Genomic DNA, 17,785 nt, shown 5'->3' on the forward strand with positions numbered 1-17,785 from the left:
AGATAGATAGATAGACAGATAGATAGATAGATAGATAGATAGATAGATAGATAGATAGATAGATAGATAGATAGATCCTTTGTTTCCTTTTCTCTTTTGTTTGCCAGTACCCACATTGTCAAAAAGAGAGCGGTTTCCTCACTCCTTGGGTCACGTAATCGGTGTCCACAGCCGCCATTGTCACGGCCGCCGGACACCAAGCACCCGCAGCCAGGGCCCCACGAACGCAGCCTCCCTGACTTTGCGCGCCCGGCCGCACTACACCTATGGCCCACCGGTTGTGACGAGTCCCGAGGACCAAGAGGCCCTCCTCCTCAGTCGCTAACCTGCCCTATGCCGGTTTCGCAGAGCAAGGTAAGTACATTGAGCTCCCCCTCAGAAAAGCTGCCTCAGGTCGAAGCAACTCTTCCCGATGCGATGTCACCCCCCCCCCCCTTTTGAATTTCACATTTGAAACTCAATACAGTAGGTGAGAAACATTAAGAGCTAAGTGTAATGTTGATGTGTCTCTTTCTATTTATTTTTGGTCACTGTAATTTTGCCAAATGCAATGTTGGCGAAATGTACCTGGATCAGCATTCTTGTTCATCCTAGAAAAATAATCCGATCAACCAAGCAGATTTTAGGTTTGAACAACATTCTTATCAACTGATCATTTCCCTCTGATTTTAGGGGTAGTAAAGTTAGAATTAGGGCTAGGGTTGGGGTCAGGGTTAAGGTTATGACTGTTCAAGTAACTGAAAAATGTGCTCCATGTGGAATAAATTAACATTTATTCATGTCTAAAATGTTAAATCAACCTGAAAAATTAGGTTACAACAACAAAAGTAATTTAATGGCTTATATCAGCCTCCCTGCCTTCTCGCGCCCGGCCGCGCCACACCTATGGCCCACCTTGTTCGCAGAGCAAGGTAAGTGCTTTGAGCTCCTCCGCCGCAAGGCTGCCTAGGGTCGAAGCAACACTTACCGATGCGATGTCGCCTAACCCCCCGCCTCAAGGCCCCACCCCCAGGTACGTCAGATGCGATCATCCCCTTAGTGCCCCTCGCACGGAGCTTGGACGCGTTGCTAACACTTTCCAACCCGTCGCGGTGGCTGACCAGGACCATCCAACTTGACTGCGTGATTCAGTTCACCAGGCGCCCGCCCCTTAGTTAATCATGCCAAAGAAAGGCGGTGGGTTGCGGCCAATCTTGGACCTGCAAGCTCTGAACCGGGCCTTTTTTGACGTGCATCCAGCATCAAGATTGGTTTGCGGTAGACGTAAATGTACTTTCACGTCTCGGTTCTACCTCAACACAGACCCTTCCTATGGTTTGCTTGTGACGGCCAGGTGTACCAGTTCAAGGTCCTCCCCTTCGGCCTGTCCCTGTCCCATCGCGTCTTCATGAAAGTTGCAGAGGCAGCTCTTCCACTGTAAAGGGAAGTGGGCATCCGCATACTCAACTAAACTAACAACTGGCTGACTCTAACACACTCTCAAGAGTTGCTGTGCAGGCACAGGGATTTGGTGCACAGGCACCTTGGCCGTCTAGGACTACGGGTCAACTGGTAAAAGAGCAAGCTCTCCCCGGTTCAGAGCATCTCTTTTTAGACTCTGGCTCAATGATAGCAGTCGGTGCTGAACTGCAAGAAGTCACTCAGGCAGAGGACAGCGGTTCCACTGAAACACTTTCAGAGGCTCCTGGGTTATATGGCTTCCTCAGCGACAGTCACGCCACTCGAGTTGATGCATATGAGACCACTTCAGCACTGGCTTCCGACTCGAGTCCTGAGATGGGCATGGTGCCGCAACACACATCGCGTAGCTATCACGCCGCTCTGCCACCACTTATTCAGCCCTTGGACAGACCTTGCATTTCTACGGGCAGGAGTTCACCTACAGCAAGTGTCCAGATTTGTCGTGGTCACCACAGACACCTACAAACTGGGCTGGGGCACCATGTGCGACAGGCACGCAGCAGCCGGTTCCTGGTCAGGACCGCGACTGGGTTGGCACATCAAATGGTTAGAGTTGCTGGCTGTACTACTCACCCTGTGAAGGCTATTGCTGTTGATCCAGGGCAAGCATGTGTTGGTCCGTTCCGACAACACAGCAACAGAAGCATATATAAACTGACAAGGTGGCGTACACTCTCGTCGCATGTTGCAACTCGCCAGCCATCTCCTTCTCTGGAGTCAGCAGCGGCAGAGGTCGCTGCGGGACACTCATATCCCGGGCAGATTCAATGCCACAGCAGACGTGATGTCCTGGCAGGCAAAGCTCAGGGGAGAGTGGAGACTCCACCCCCAGGTGGTCCAGTTGATTTGGAGTTGATTTGGGAAAGCACAGGTAGACCTGTTTGCTTCCCGGGAATCCTCCCACTGCCCACTCTGGTATTCCCTGATGGGAGTCCACCTCGGGAGAGATGCAGCTGTGCAAATACGTATTCCCCCAGTGAGCCTTCTTGCAAAGACCCTGTGCAAAGTCAGGGAGGACGAGGAAAAAGTCACCCTTGTGGCCCATACTGGCCCACCCAGACTTGGTTCTCGGACCTCACGATCCTCTTGACAGAACCTGCCTGGCAGAGTCCTCTGAGGGAGGAACATCTTTCTCAGGGATGGGGCACAATCTGGCACCTGCACCCAGACATCTGGAACGTGGATGATCTAAGTGGCCTACTACCAGCAGTCGTAGACACGATCACTCAAGCCAGAGCTCCCTCTACCAGGCAGTTTTATGCCCCGAAGTGGCATTTTTTCAAGAATTGGTGTTCTTCCCGAGCCGAAGAGCCCCAGAGATACACAGTCAGGTCAGTGCAGGAGAGGCTGGAGGGGTGGCAGTTCCCCTCCACCTTGAAGGTATACGTAGCATTATAGCAGCACACCACGACACAGTGGATGGTAAGTCTCTAGAGAAATATGACCTGATCATCAGGTTCCTCAGAGGTACCTGGAGGCTGAATCCTCTCAGGCCATTCATCTTCCCCTCAAGGGATCTCTCTGTGGGCCTTCGGAGAGCCCCATTTGAACTGCTAGAGTCATTCGAGCTGAAAGCCCTCTCCTTAAAGATGGCCCTCCTGATTGTGCTAACCTCCATCAAGAGGGTGGGGGAACTGCAAGCGTTCTCTGTCAGCGACTCGGTCCGACAGATTCTCACATGATCCTGAGACCCGGACCGGGCTATGTGCCCAAGGTTCACATGACCCCCTTCAGGGATCAGTAGGCAGACCCAGACCTGTCGTTTCTGTGTCCGGTGCATGCTTTGCGCACCTACTTGGATCGGAAAGGGAACGCTGTCTCTAAATAGAAGCTTGCCCACTGGATCGTGAACGCCATTGCATTGGCCTACCAGGCCCAGGCCGTGCCCGCCCCCTTGCGGGTTCGAACACTCTCTACAAGGAGTGTGGCATCCTCGTGAGCACTTCCAATGGCACCTCTCTAGCAGACATCTGCAGAGCAGCGGGCTTGGCAACACCCAATACCTTCTCGAGATTTTACAAACTCTGTGTTGAGCCGGTTTCATCCCATGTTCTTTCAGGTATGAACAGGTAGAGTTTGGTAATATGGAACAGCTGGCCTGGTGTATCGCTTGCGTTTAGCGCCTTTCCCCTCCCCTGAGGCGAAAACATGCACTTTTACCCCCAGTCGAGTTCTCAAACTCGTGGACTCTGGATGTCCTTCCTCCCTAGCCCTATGGTTCGCGAACTCTGTGGAGGAGTTCGCAGCCAGCCCCACTACGGGGTCTAATATGCCCTGTACTGGGATCGGTGCGCCACAGGTGCTGATTACTCCAGTAACCCCTGTGATGTATATTCTGCGGTATGGTCTCCCTGTCAGCGGACCCACGTCTGCCTTGGGCAGAGCTCACTCTGCCTCCGGTCGCTGTGTTTGCAGAGTCTCCCCCCCTTTCGTGGCGGGACCTACCACCGCGCCTCTTCCATGTGCAGCTGCTGAGCCCATGCGTCGTACAGCCACATGTTGACTTCCCCTTTAGGGCAGGATGTGGTCTCTGCAGGGACTTTTCCCCCTGAAAGAATGGGAAAGGAAAAGAACACCTTCCCCGATGCGTATGATAACATTAGATTGCGCCAGCCAAATCGAATACTCTGTGGAGAGAAAACATAGAGAGAAAAGGCGCAACCTGCTCCCATGCTAGTAACGTCGATACCCCCTCAGGGATGTGGGGCACTACATGACGTCTTTTGGGGTGTTGGGGGAGGTTACGAGCAGTCTGATGCACCTGCTATTACGCACGCAGCAGCCTGCTTGCACCTGCTTCAGCAGTTCACGTAACAAGGTTCAGCTGTTGTGCCGTTTTTCTATAGGGACCCCTAGTGTCACTACATCGACACATGTCGAGTGAGTGACAGAAGGAGAACGTCATGGTTACTGTCGTAACCTCCATTCCATGATGGAGGGAACAAGACGTTGTGTCCCTCTTGCCACAACACTTTACTAGCCACTAAAATGGCCAGACCTTGTCTCAGCTCCTCAGCACAAAACCTGAACGGCATTCCAGTTCCTTTTAGTTTGGATTTTGTGCTGAGATAAGACCTACTTTTGAAACGTCTTTTTTTAGCTCAATTACCTATTTCTCAGGAAAATAGTCATCTGTGCTTTGCGCCACTTCATTATCATACAATACACCCACAGTTTGCACGTATACACACACAGATAGTGCAAACACTCCAACCCACGACCCCTTGCACTAGCACGAAAATTGCACTTAGAATTGGCGCTTTCACAAAAATTGAATAAGACGTTGCGCACGGTCATAGCGTGGTAATATGCGTGTTCACGAAATTAGAGCCCATAGTGTATATATACACACATACATGTAAATATACTGTACATATACCTTTTGGTGTGCCACCCTAAGACTTGGGTCTTTTACCCCCTCTGGGCATCCAATTAAAGAATTCCTAGAGTTGCCATTGATTATGATGTCAGTAATCAAAAACAGTAATCTAAAGGATGAAAAAGCTTCATGAGTTGAACCCCTGACTGATGCTGGGAATGGCAGCCTGGTTGGGCTATTACTTCTCATTTATGGATGAGTTTCCTGTTTGGTAACTGGAAGTGTTGTATTTATGTAAATGAAAGGGCCTGGAAGACATCCAGGAGACCTCTGGCAACACCACAATTTCATCAATAAAATATCTGCCGGGTGAAACATTTACACAAAAATAAGCCTTCATAATTGCTGAATGCAGCATTAAATCAGCAATATTTGCCTGGCTCATTTCCCCTGTGCTAATATTTTTTGACATGATTTCACATAGATTACAAATTATGGTCTTATTTCACTTGCACAATTGTAAAAATATGGTTGGCTTTAAATAAATCTGGTTGATTAATAAATTCCAGTCCATCGCTGCTTTGTAAATAAGCAGAAATCTATTGATATGCCGTCTAGCCCATTATGGATTACAAATACTGAATGTGATGCTCAGAGTTTTCCAGTGGTATTAGGTGTTGTTTGACACCATCAACCTGAAAAATACAATGTGTACGATGATTAAACTTTACCATAATGTTATATATGTTAACATTGGTTAATGCATTCGGTATTATGAACTAAAAATGAAAAAAAAAAAAACTGAAAAAAATAAACACAAATACAAATAAATTAAAACGTAATTGCTATTTAATGAATACATTCACATATACATGTATATGTTATGTTAATGTTATGTTATGTTAATAACATATACAACTTTTAATGTTAAATATGTAGCTATAGGTAGACGTTAAATTAACTAAGATTAATATATGCTCTAAATGTATTGTTCATTGTTGGTTCATGTTAACTACTGTGTTAACTAATGTTAATATATACACATTTATTCTAAACTGCAAAATACAGCAACTACACATTTTGTCAATAATAAGTTTGGGTCAGAAAACTGAAAACAGAGACATTTTTATATTCCACATTTTTCTGGGCAATCAGAAAACATTTAAGAGGGCAGAAAAGTATTTTTAGACTTAAATCTAAATTTAGGCCCTTTAATTGTGCTTAAAGTAATGTAGAGTAAGTACTCAGCTCACAATCAAATTTTTTCTTCAGCAAAAACACAGTGGTCAATGTAATTACTGAAGGTTACTGATAATAATTACCACTATTATAATACATAATGGCATGAACGACCATACATTTTATGCATTTATGGCTGTTCATGCTTTTATGACCACTGATAATGATGATTACTAATAGTAACCTTAAGTGATACTGGATTGCATGTTGTTTCAAAGCTATTTATGTTGGTGTGGCCATGGGCCTTACATACATCAGGTAGCAGAATAGCAATTTAGAACAGAAATGAAGTATTTTAAGTTAATTAAGTTTATCTTTGTATAAACACTGGCCCTTAACACTGTCTTGTGTGTGCTATGAGTGAGTTGAGCTGATTTTGACAAACTGTGTTGTCAGTCTGTGCGGCAATTTCTTTGAAGCCATCTGGAATTGTCTCTCAATCCATGATCGCTCAAATTACTATACTATGAATAAGAAATAGATAAACATACAACTTCAACATTACTGCTGATCACAGCTGAGAGTTGTGTCAGACGGAGTAATCAAACATGCTCAGAGCGCCTACCTGATAAAAGTTTCTGAGTTGCGAGGAGACGTAAACTTTCAACATGCTGGAGGAGAAAAATAAGAGTTCCCAGAGAAATATACAAGAATGAAACTGGCGTCCTCCATGTTTTCTTCCTCCGACAACAAAACACTTAAACATGAGGGCAATACTTGTAGGATAATTCAGATAACCTGTATGGCAGCATCACTCCACAATCACAGCAGATTACTATTACAATACTAACTATAATAATATATAATATATAATACTACTAACTTGTGTAAGAACCAATGCTGTATTTAATATCAGTTAGTTTTTAATGTCATCATATCAGATCAAATCATCCTATTTTCTTGATTCACTTAATCTCAGGATTAGATTAAAGCAGATAAACTTTATTTAAAATGTTTTATTTTAAAGTTCAGTGTGGGAACATAGCCATGGCAACGTTGCAGTTGCAGCTTTCTTTCCTCACGAGAGAAAGCCACTTCAGCCGCCCTGTGCGTCACTCCTTCTTCCCACAGGATTGAGAACGACCCGGCCCGCAATTCTATTCGCCCGGCTCACGCCTTGTTTCAGCGGTATTCGCTCCACCTCCATAAGCGATCAAAAAGACAGCACTTTAAGGGCAGAGATCATGACTCTGCTTCTCAAGGATGCGATAGTGCCCATCCCTCCAGCCGAGATGAAGAAGGGTTTCTACAGCCCTTACTTCATCATACCCAAGAAAGGCAGTGGGTTTCCAATCTTGGACTTGCGAGTTCTCAACCGGGTTTTGTAGAAACTCCCATTCAAAATGCTCACGCAGAGACAGATCCTAACCTGCGTTCGACAACTAGATTGGTTCGCGGCGGTAGACCTGAAGGACGCAAAATTCTACCAGTATAAAGTCCTCCCCTTCGGCCTGTCCCTGTCCCCTTGTGTCTTCACCAAGGTTGCAGAGGCAGCCCTTGCCCCGCTACAGGAAGTGGGCATCCACATACTCAATTACCTCGAAGACTGGCTCATTCTAGCTCACTCTCGAGAGTTACTATGCACGCACAGGTACCATGTTCTCAGGGACCTCAGCCGTCTAGGGCTTCAGGTTAACTGGGAAAAGAGCAAGCTCACCCCGGTTCAGAGCATCTCTTTTCTCGGCATGGAGTTAAACTCAGTCTCAATGACAACGTGCCTCACGAACGAGCGCGTGCAGTCAGTGCTCAGGTGCCTCGCTCTCTTCGAGTCCTGCCCAGTGGTTCCTCTAAAACAATTCCAGAGGCTCCTGGGGCATATGACATCCTCAGCCACGATTGCGCCGCACGGGTTGATGCATATAAGACCACTTCAGCACTTACTCACTTCACAACCCATGTGGTGTATTTGCCACATGTCACCTCCCCCTTGTCTTCCCCCTGAAAGAATAGGATCGGGAAAGACCGATCCAGGGGACATCCCTGCATCTTTTCCAGGGACGTCCCTGCATTTTCCAGCAGGACAAATTCAAACCACATACTGCCAGGATAACAAGTGAATGGCTGAGTGAGCAGAGAGTGCGGGTGCTATATTGGCCTGCCTGCAGCCCTGACCTGCCTCCAAATGAGAATGTGTGGCACATTATGACGCACACCATACGGCAGTGAAGACCTGCATAATAGATGATTGGAGGAAAATTCAGTTTTCTAAACTTAACAAACTTGTTTCTTCAGTGCCTAAATGCTTAATAAGTGTTATTAGAGAAATGGTGATGTTTCACAGTGGTAAACACTCGACTGTCCCAACTTTTTTGGAGTGTGTTGCAATCATCTGAATCAAAATTACCGTACATAAAAAAAAAACAATGACATTCACAAGAAAAAACATCATATAATGTGTAGTTATAGTGCTTTCAATACAGCAAAATATTTTTATAATGCTTTTATAATGTTACTGATATGACTGGAGTCATCATTTGAATGTGAGTGATCATGGTTTTATACATTTATTACATTATAATTCATGTCTTTAGGAGTTAAACTTTTTTAACGATGAAATAATTACGGAGTGCACCTTTAAGTAGTACAGGTGTGTATCTTTAACAAGCATTCTATAATAAACTGAAAAACAAGAGCCAATGATAATTGACAGAAAAGAGAATGCATCTCATGCAAACAAAAGCCTTTGCAAAAATCAGTTTTCTGTTACAATCTGCCAAAATTACACTCTCCATTCTCCATCTCTATCTGTTGCTGCTTAGCATGTTATGAGTCATAATTGTCTTTCCCAATCCCCATCTCACCAATTGTGATGATCTCTCTGTGGAATCTGTGTCACCTCTACTCACCAGATCCAGCCATCATCTCTCTGAGCCAGATGCTCTGCAGAGTTCTTTTTACCAGTCATTCTGGCCATTGGAGATGCCGGCAAAACGCTAATGCATTGGGTACATAATAAAAGGTTTACGCAAGAGCATTGCTAAGGTTCATTTGGGTGGCTTTGTTTCACCGCAGTCATGAAAGTAAAGCAAATTAGTTCAGCTACCCTAAAATAAAAATCTGAGCAAACTCTATATTATATTCTATATTATAGAAATATATTGTTGTATTATAGCCTATTTTGTCAAGTAATAGTCCACAGTTTAATTGGTAAGACTTTACAATAAGGTTGTATATGTTAACATTCTGTTATGTACCCCAGTCTCTGAATTTCCATAAAGGGTCAAAACTTTTCTGGAGCATAATTATTATTATTATGATTATGAGGGTAATTACTTTCTAAACATATCAAAAATGCACTTTGTAATCCTTTTATTAAAATTCTTATATTTAATAAATTCACTGACAAAAGTTCTTAATTTCAATGTTTAGCTTCCTACCCATACAATTAAATCAACATCAAATAATATATGTGATAATGTGTATATCTAGCCTTAGAATCAGATTAAAATAATAAATAAATAAATGAAATTCATGACAAGGGCATTTTTGCCCCCGTATATTGAATTTCACAGGAATTTTTTTCCTGAGCCTCCCTTAATTTCTGACCCTGATGTACCCTGAAATTGACCCAGTTCTACCAAATTACTGACAAGCAGCATTCCCCATCATATATATTTTTGCATCAATTAAGGCATTTACATATTTTTCTCTGTGCATCAAGCAACCTCTGGTCCCATAATAAGATACGCACTGTGACACATACAGTATATTACGATTCAATAACTGCAGCAAACGTGTGTGAGGGAGGAGCGTCCCCGCACCAAAAATGTGCATCAGAGAAATTCCAGTTTCGGAGTTTGTTTATATACATGACTTGATTCCTTATAGTGCTGCTCTCGCATGCCATAATAAAAATGTTCATATGATATCATGTTAAGTTAAATGGGATCAAACGACTATTCGACTATGAACATTTTTCCGATATCTTCTACTGATTGATTCAGCCCTACTGTATAATATACATTCAACAGTAATTCCAGCTTCTGCAGCTGGGGGCAATAGTTTGAATATTGGTAAGCACTGATTTCAGCAGCAGAACATTCGACCTACTATCGCTGAATTCACAGTGCAATAGGTCTCGAATTAAAAATGTGTGAACTACTTGTAATGCAACTTGAGCCCTTTCTGGACTTCCTAGGTTGCCAATTAAAGCCTGTAGACTGATTTTCATGTAAAGGGAGCAGGTCCCTTTTGCCGGGAAAATCCAAAGGATGTGACATTTACTCCCGAGAGCCTTGCCTCAGACAGTATTAGCTTCTGTTCCGCTATTCAACAGCGACAACAAACTGCAACAATAGGTAACTTTATCTTAGAGAGGGAATCCAGCAAATGTCTGGCTCAAAAAAAGCCCAAAATAAATAAATAAACTGATCTACCGAATCCAGTCTGGCTAAGCAGGAATGTTATCGTGGTTGAGCGAACACTAGAGTGAACATCGGCTTGTTTATGGGATGGTTGTTGTTCATGACCAAAAGGGTTTTCAAGCAGGGCGGATCACCAAACTAGATTGCGCAGCCTTAAAGACCAGGGCACCCCCGGGCATTCAAGGGCCCCCTGCTAGTCAAGGGCCCCTGGGCACTGGCCCCATTGGCCCGGTCGGTAATCCATCCCTGGCAAAGCATGTGAAATATAGCACCATAAGGATTGATTTGTGTAAATTTAGTTAACTTGATCTTGCCTGCACAGTAACCTAGTCATAAAAAGTCATAATTAATGTTAATCTGTAATTATTCAGCAAGGTAAACAACAATAACACATGGAATGAATGCTAGACAATTTTCAAGATTGATGCAAAAATACCCATTCATTAGTGTAACGTAACTTGGTTATACAGAAAATATATACATTCTATTACTATAAAACAATAGCTCATCGATATATCAAAATGTCAGTTGTGATGGAATTACATCAATAGTGAATTGTGGCAACATATTTATAATGTAGAGTCTATTTTTATAAACAGCTACTGTCATCATACACCAAATTTAGCTAACAGCTATTGATAAAGCTGGCTCGCTAGCTAACGCAGACATACAGTAGGCTATCGTATAAATGCAGTCAATGTATCATGCAAAGAACAGTGATTCTTCAAACTACAGTCTCGTATTGCCAGAGCTACATCCACACTTTGTTTTAGCCCTGTTCCAGCAATGGAGAGTCAAATATATTATACAGTCTCAAAGTTTGTAGTAAAACAATCATAACTGTGTAATTTTAATTATGCTACCTCATCTGGCAGCATGATGCCAGTGAATCACGTTCAACATCTTTGTACATTACGTTATTTTATCTGATGCTCGCTCGCTCATGTCCCTGTGGGGGGTGTGCACGAGCGACAGGCAGCTGGCTGCAGTTCAATTAATGGCCACATGTGTCATTAATAACAAGGGTTTCTGTATCTTACAAACTACACCTTTAACCTGTGAAGTTGATGCATCATGAACTAATATGAGCTAACAATGAACAATAGTATATGTATAACTTAGATTAACATTAACCAAAATTTTAAAATGCTATATAAGTTTGAATGTTAGTGTATCGAACCTTATTGAAATATTTTACCATTTAATTCAAAGTCTAAAATGTGAGCTTACACATGTCTGTTGGTCTGTGTGGAGAATGTTTAGCTCTGTGAGAGCGAGAGTAGCGCTTTCTCTCTCCACTGAATGTAATAAATAGAAATAATGTGATGTACCATGTTGTTTAGCAGACCATAATATTTCTTCCTCTTCCCAACTGCACTGCAAAGCAGAGCTGCTCTGTGGTAATTCATTTTAAAAAAGCATGTCTCTTTGCTTCCTTATTCCAGTACCCCTTGAACACTGTTCCTAACCTTCCATCCCCCTCTCAACAGCCTCTATCTACATTCTAACACTCTCCTCTTGTTTTTCTCTATCAACCAGGTGATGCAACCAGCAAATGGAGCTCTCGTGCATTGCCCACCCCCTTCCCTAACAGTGTTAGGGGAGGAAGTTTAGAGAGCATGGGGAAGAGACAAGGATGTATCAAGTGCAAGAGGAGGGAGACAAGGGCAAATGTGAAAATGACACCTGAAAATGCCAGACAACCGAGCATACAATTAAATGAGAAGGATGCTGCCTCTTGTGACAGGTGAATCATTACAAACCTGCTATATGCATGAACACACATCCCCTGCTGTTGCGGTCATTTGGTACTTAACAAGTCTAGATGTTCCCTCTTGAAATAAAATTAATTATCTCGTAAAGAGAGGCAAGACTGTAGTGTAAGATGAATGAATGATGAATTTTGGATAGTTTTTGGAGGTCACTATTGTTGGCCATGCTATTGAATTATGATTGAATATGCTTCAAGATGAAGTGTGTAAATTTTTCGATCTTGAAGTACTTTCTCCTATTCCAGATCAATATGCCGAGACAACTATAAGTAAGCCTTGTGCATCATCTAAAATGTGTAATATGCAATTGTTACCTTAAAGAGTTATTTCAACCTTACTTTTTTCTTGGTGTATCCTAATGCATTCAAGTTTATTCAGGAATGTTCTTTTTTTATTTTTTTATTTAATCTAACCAGTTTACTTAGATGTTACCACATAAAGCACAAGCATTTTATAAAAAAAGTATAATTCAGTGTAGGTTTATGTACCCAAAAATTAAACACGGTGGTTCTGCGGCGCTAACAAAACATTGCTGTGTTTGTTTGAGCATGCCAATACAGAAACTTTGGCTCAACCAATGGCATGATTTTAGGATGGACTATCTGCTTGTCCAAACATTGGAAGATAGGGGGAGTGTTCGGGAAAATCTGTTTGAAAACAATCATTCAATTTCATCAATTAGGTTTGGTGAAATAACACATTTCAGCTATGAATGGTTAGTTCACCCAAAAATGTAAAATCTGTCATCAATTATTCACACTCCTGCCGTTCCAAACATGAATTACTTCCGAAATGTTAAGCAAAATGTTAGTTTCAGTCAACATTTACATGCATGGTCTAAAAAAAAGAAGAAATTTATGATATGATGTTCAATCTCCTTTTGTGTTCCACAGAGGTAAGAACGTCACCTGACCAGGACTTAAGCCCAAAGAATGCTTCGGTCAGATGCTCTGAACATGCAAAGCAAATTTTGTCATAAGCGGAGTGGATGAGCACTAATCATGTGCAGCCCGATTTTTCTAATCACGTGCAGAATGCACATGTGCCTGGAGATTTGCACCAATTAGTGGGTCCACAAGGTGGTAACACTCACATTTGAGCTGTTGCTGTCACGAAGAAGTTCTAAGGAGAATATGGAATCTCTGCTAAACATCAGGACATGAGGGTAAAAACAACAAGAGTGGATGTGCAAGTCAAGAGAGTATGTGTGAGGAGGTCAGGAAACACTCTAAACTCCTATAGAAAAAGTCCAGTGTCTCATAGCAGTCGTAGCGCACATGCACCAACCACCTGTGAATGTGCGCACAGTTATATGAAGCATACTTTGACAGGCTCACTTTCGAATCTATGCACACACTAAGCGTTCGCATCAAAATAAAAGTATACCTAGTGATTCACTCAGCACATGCCTTGGAGTTTTTGTAATAGGTTGTGTTTTATCTGCTCTTATCAGTCACTGATCATCATTGGTTGTCTTCTTAAAGGAATATTCCAGGTTTAATACAAGTTAAGCTCAGTCGACAGCATTTGTGACATACTGTTAATGCTCTTTAAAAACAACACAAATCCAATTTATGGGATGGATTTATTTATGGTTTAAAGGCAGAAATTTAAAGTTTATAATTTTCATAAAAGAACTTGTGTTAAAACGTGTGTACTATTTGAGCAGTAAAGTTATTTATATCATCGTTTTTATGATTATTTTAAGATAGCATGCATTTTGTTTACGTCTTGTGTCTTTACTTCTGTTTTATTTACAGATTGGCCCAATTCACTTCCATTGTAAATGTCTCACTGTAAATTATTAATTTTTTTTAAAGAAAAGGACAGTCTAAATTTAAACTAAAGTCTAAGTTAATTTTTGTGGTAATCAACATTATGCCACAAATGCTGTTGATTGAGCTGAACTTTTATTAACTGATCCAACACTGTCACCACTAGCATGGCCCTGATCTCACACTTTTCATTTCAACTGATTTCCAAAACAATGTGGCAATCGCTCAGTAAGTGCATTACTGCACGGCTTAGATATTGCCTGTCATGCTAACTGTAGGAAGGCTATGTGCTCCATTTCAGCTAACTGACTATGAGCACTGCCCCCTCCAACTCGCACTGTTTATCCCACACCAATCCGAGTTACATTAAATAAATTGTGTTGTTATAATCCTCTCTGATGTTTGCTCCCAATAATGCCCGACATCATGTTAACCCACTTTGATCACCCTATTTCCCTGCCTATTTAATACGGCGAGCGCTCTGTTTGAGCGGGTTTAGTAATATTAGAAAAACAACTGCAAAACACAGCAGTGTTGCATGAGAATGATGCAAATCAATCCACTGAATATGATGTGATTTTTTTAAATGCAGTAAAGTGGGGGAGAGATTAGGGACAGCTCACGTCCAAGCTTGGTGCAGTGATCATTGGTTTATTATGATTTCCTACCAATATATGGCACAGTTAGTTTGGCACAATCAGTAAACTTTAAAGGAATATTTCGGGTTCAATACAAGTTAAGCTTAATCAACTGTATTTTTGGCATAATGTTGATTACAACAAAAAAAAACTATTTGGACTTTTCTTGAAAAACAGCAATAATTTAGGCTACAGTGAGGCACTTATAATGGAAGTGAATGGGGCCAATTTTTGGAGGGTTTAAAGGCAGAAATGTGAAGCTTACAATTTTATAAAAGCACTTACATGAATTCTTCTGTTAAGACACAGGTATTATTTGAGTTAAGATGTTTAAATCGTCATTTTTACGGTCGTTTTAGGGCTTACGACTTGCATCAACTACGTTTACATGAACACCAGAATGAACACTAACTTATTGCAAGAAAACATGTTATTGTGAAAAATTAGTGTTCCGGTTCACAGTCACTGTATAAGCACCGTATTCTTTCCTTCTGTATACATGCGGCTAGGTCAGTAAGCAGCTTTCTCCACAGCAATGTAATTTCCCTGCGACGCTTCTGTAAATAACAAACATGGTATCCGAGAAAGACTTCACTCTTTAATTCTCTGTTGCATTGCTTTATTTTGAGTTGTCGCTGTGTTTGTTTCCTTAACTTTTTATCACAACCTGCAGCTCTGCAATTGAATCTCCTCTTACTTAAATCTCCAGGAATCCCCAAATGTATGAGCATGCGAACGTGAGGGACCGTCGATATTTTACAGTGGTGTTTATAAATGGGTATAGTTTATAGTTAATGCACTTTATCCACTGTACCCCCAGAAATGTTTGGTTGATTTGTTGTAGGGCTCCATCCAATGATGTTTGTTATCCGGTCTGTTCACACACATGAGCACTCTTCAAACGCCTGTGAGAACAGCGCTTATGTGTTTACACGGCCACATATGCCACATTCTCCGGGTGAAACCCTGGTGTGTTAAACTGCTTTCTCTTAATTCCTTAAATGGCATAAGGAAATTAGCATTCTTGTTTACATGACTATTTAGAATGCCGCTTTCTGCAAAAATCCTGGAACATACCGCTTTCTTAAGTGCATGTAAACGTGGTCCTTGTAATGGCAACGAAGTTGTAAATTTTTTATAACTTTACAAAGAATAGGTTAGTAAGCGATTGTATCACATGAAAATCACGTTAACATGGATATTGTTTACATTTTGTGGCTATACTTTTTAAACAGTGAGTATTTTAACGTTTACGGATTGGCCCCCATTCACTTCCATTGTAAGTGCCTCACTGGAACCCAGATTTATGCTTTTTTTTTAAAGAAAAGAAGGGATGAGTTGAAATACATTTTCGTGGTTATCAACATCATGCTACAAATGCTGTCAGTTGAGCTTAACTTGTTTTGAACCCAGACTATTCCTTTAAGAAGACAAGAAATGATGATCAATGACGGATTAGTGCAGATAGAGCACAACCCATCACAAAAACTCCCAGGCACCTGCTGTGAGTCCTTGACAGGTGGTGTTGGTGATACTGTTTGCCCTTGTATCACATCTTCCTGAAGAGGATGCTATCAATGTCATGCAAATAGCAGAGGGGTACATATGAGCAGGTGAGGTTGGGCTGAGCACCATGGGCCTGATTCTAATATCCTTAGCAAGCTCAAGGACATAGAAAGACAAATATCTTCTTTTTTATCTGAACTGTTAGAGCTATTTGGAACCAACCATCAATGAATTAAGAGAAAAATAGGCAATATTTAGTAATTAATGCTGAACTGTGCAAAGTACAAAATAAATTCACTTTCATTTAGGAGAGCTCCTTGCTGGAGGCCTGACGGCAGGCCAAAGTCGAAATTAAATCAGTGCTGATTGGAAACGTGTGATCATAAATATAGAGCCAATAACTAGATTCAGTTGACAGGGGATTACCTGAAGTCACTGTATGGGTGAATGATCCAAAAGCCTGCGGATTTGACCCGTTCTTGTTCGCGCTCCACAGCCTTTTCGCTCCCGAACATTCGGAGTGAGAACTTGTTGACCCCGGGCTGAAGCATCGCGCCAAATTGCTTGTGCATAAAGCCCGCCTGATACAACCTCTCATCGTCTGGCATGATCTGATCGATACCCTCCAACTTTATGAAACTCGACTGTTCTTCAGAGGACGCCTGTTGTGCCCCGGCGCTATGACCACCCTGCGCGCCTTGGCTCTCTCCGGATCCGGGTTGCTCCAGGGGACCGTCTTCCTCGGGACTCGCGTCCCCTTCGGTGATGAGTTGCCTCTGCTCCGCCAGATCAGCGTCTGGGGCATGCCGACTGGTGATGGAAGACAGACTGCCCCGAAACCTTCGGCAGTCGCCGTTCACGTTGGTTCTGAAGGGTCTCCCCACATCAGTCTCCGCGTCTCCGCTCTTGGCCTCGCTGACACCTTTAGTGCTCCCTATTGAAGAGGGAGAACGAAGATGCTTCATCTTGACACTCTTCCTCCGAGTGTCCTTGTCGCTGTCTACGCCGTCTCGAGTCATTGCACCCTTGTGTCCAAACTGATGTGGCAAGCTGTAAAGCCGTTCGCGATGCACCCTATCTCACCAGACTGGTCGTCAAAAATATGCATACACAACTGCATCTGTAGGCTCCTGCAACATAGACACTGCTTCAGAGCGCGCAGAATCAAAGCGCGCGAACGCTCGCGCTCGCGCGCGCGCGCACACACACACAAACATACACACGCGCGCGCGCTGGATGCGAGAAGACGGACGGAATGTCTGAATGAAAAACTATTTGACGAGCGTTTTAATGACTGTAGGCTATCCCTCTATCAGTGTATACTCTTGAAACAGCAGTTACAAATCCCTAAACGCGCGTCACGTGATTGGTCCCGGCATTTGACACACCAGTGTGCGATTAATGTCCAATTGTGGTAACATGCACAAGGATGGATAATCTATTACGTTGCCATAGGAGCGCAGACAGCAAATAAGCGCGCACAAACTGTCTGGGGTGTTGGGAAAAAACGTGACATTGTTTAGCTTGATTTGCTGATTATTGTTGTTCATTTTCGATACATAATTACATAACTTTATTATTGTTATTGCAAAAGTAACACTTTTAAGTCATTCAAGGATTTGTATTGTTCCAGGTGAAAAGCTTGGCATTGTTTTTCAGATGGCTTGACAGCATCATGCGCATAAATCTAATTTATTGGAGCTATTTATTA

General features: G+C 42.5%; 1 protein-coding gene across 1 annotated transcript in view; it reads right to left on the reverse strand.

Annotated features, from left to right (window-relative positions):
• LOC127638034 (potassium/sodium hyperpolarization-activated cyclic nucleotide-gated channel 3-like) overlaps window positions 1-17,527 on the reverse strand; it is a 41,222-nt gene extending 23,695 nt beyond the window's left edge. Inside the window, exons 1-2 of the mRNA XM_052119377.1 lie at window positions 17,520-17,527; window positions 16,501-17,148 (exon numbers count right to left, since the gene is read on the reverse strand). Of these exons, the coding sequence (XP_051975337.1) occupies window positions 16,501-17,148; window positions 17,520-17,527 (656 nt within the window). The remainder of the gene's footprint in view (window positions 1-16,500; window positions 17,149-17,519) is intronic.
• Window positions 17,528-17,785: the final 258 nt, after the last annotated feature.

This window comes from Xyrauchen texanus, chromosome 46, assembly GCF_025860055.1.
Source record: "Xyrauchen texanus isolate HMW12.3.18 chromosome 46, RBS_HiC_50CHRs, whole genome shotgun sequence".
NCBI classification, from domain to species: domain Eukaryota; kingdom Metazoa; phylum Chordata; class Actinopteri; order Cypriniformes; family Catostomidae; genus Xyrauchen; species Xyrauchen texanus.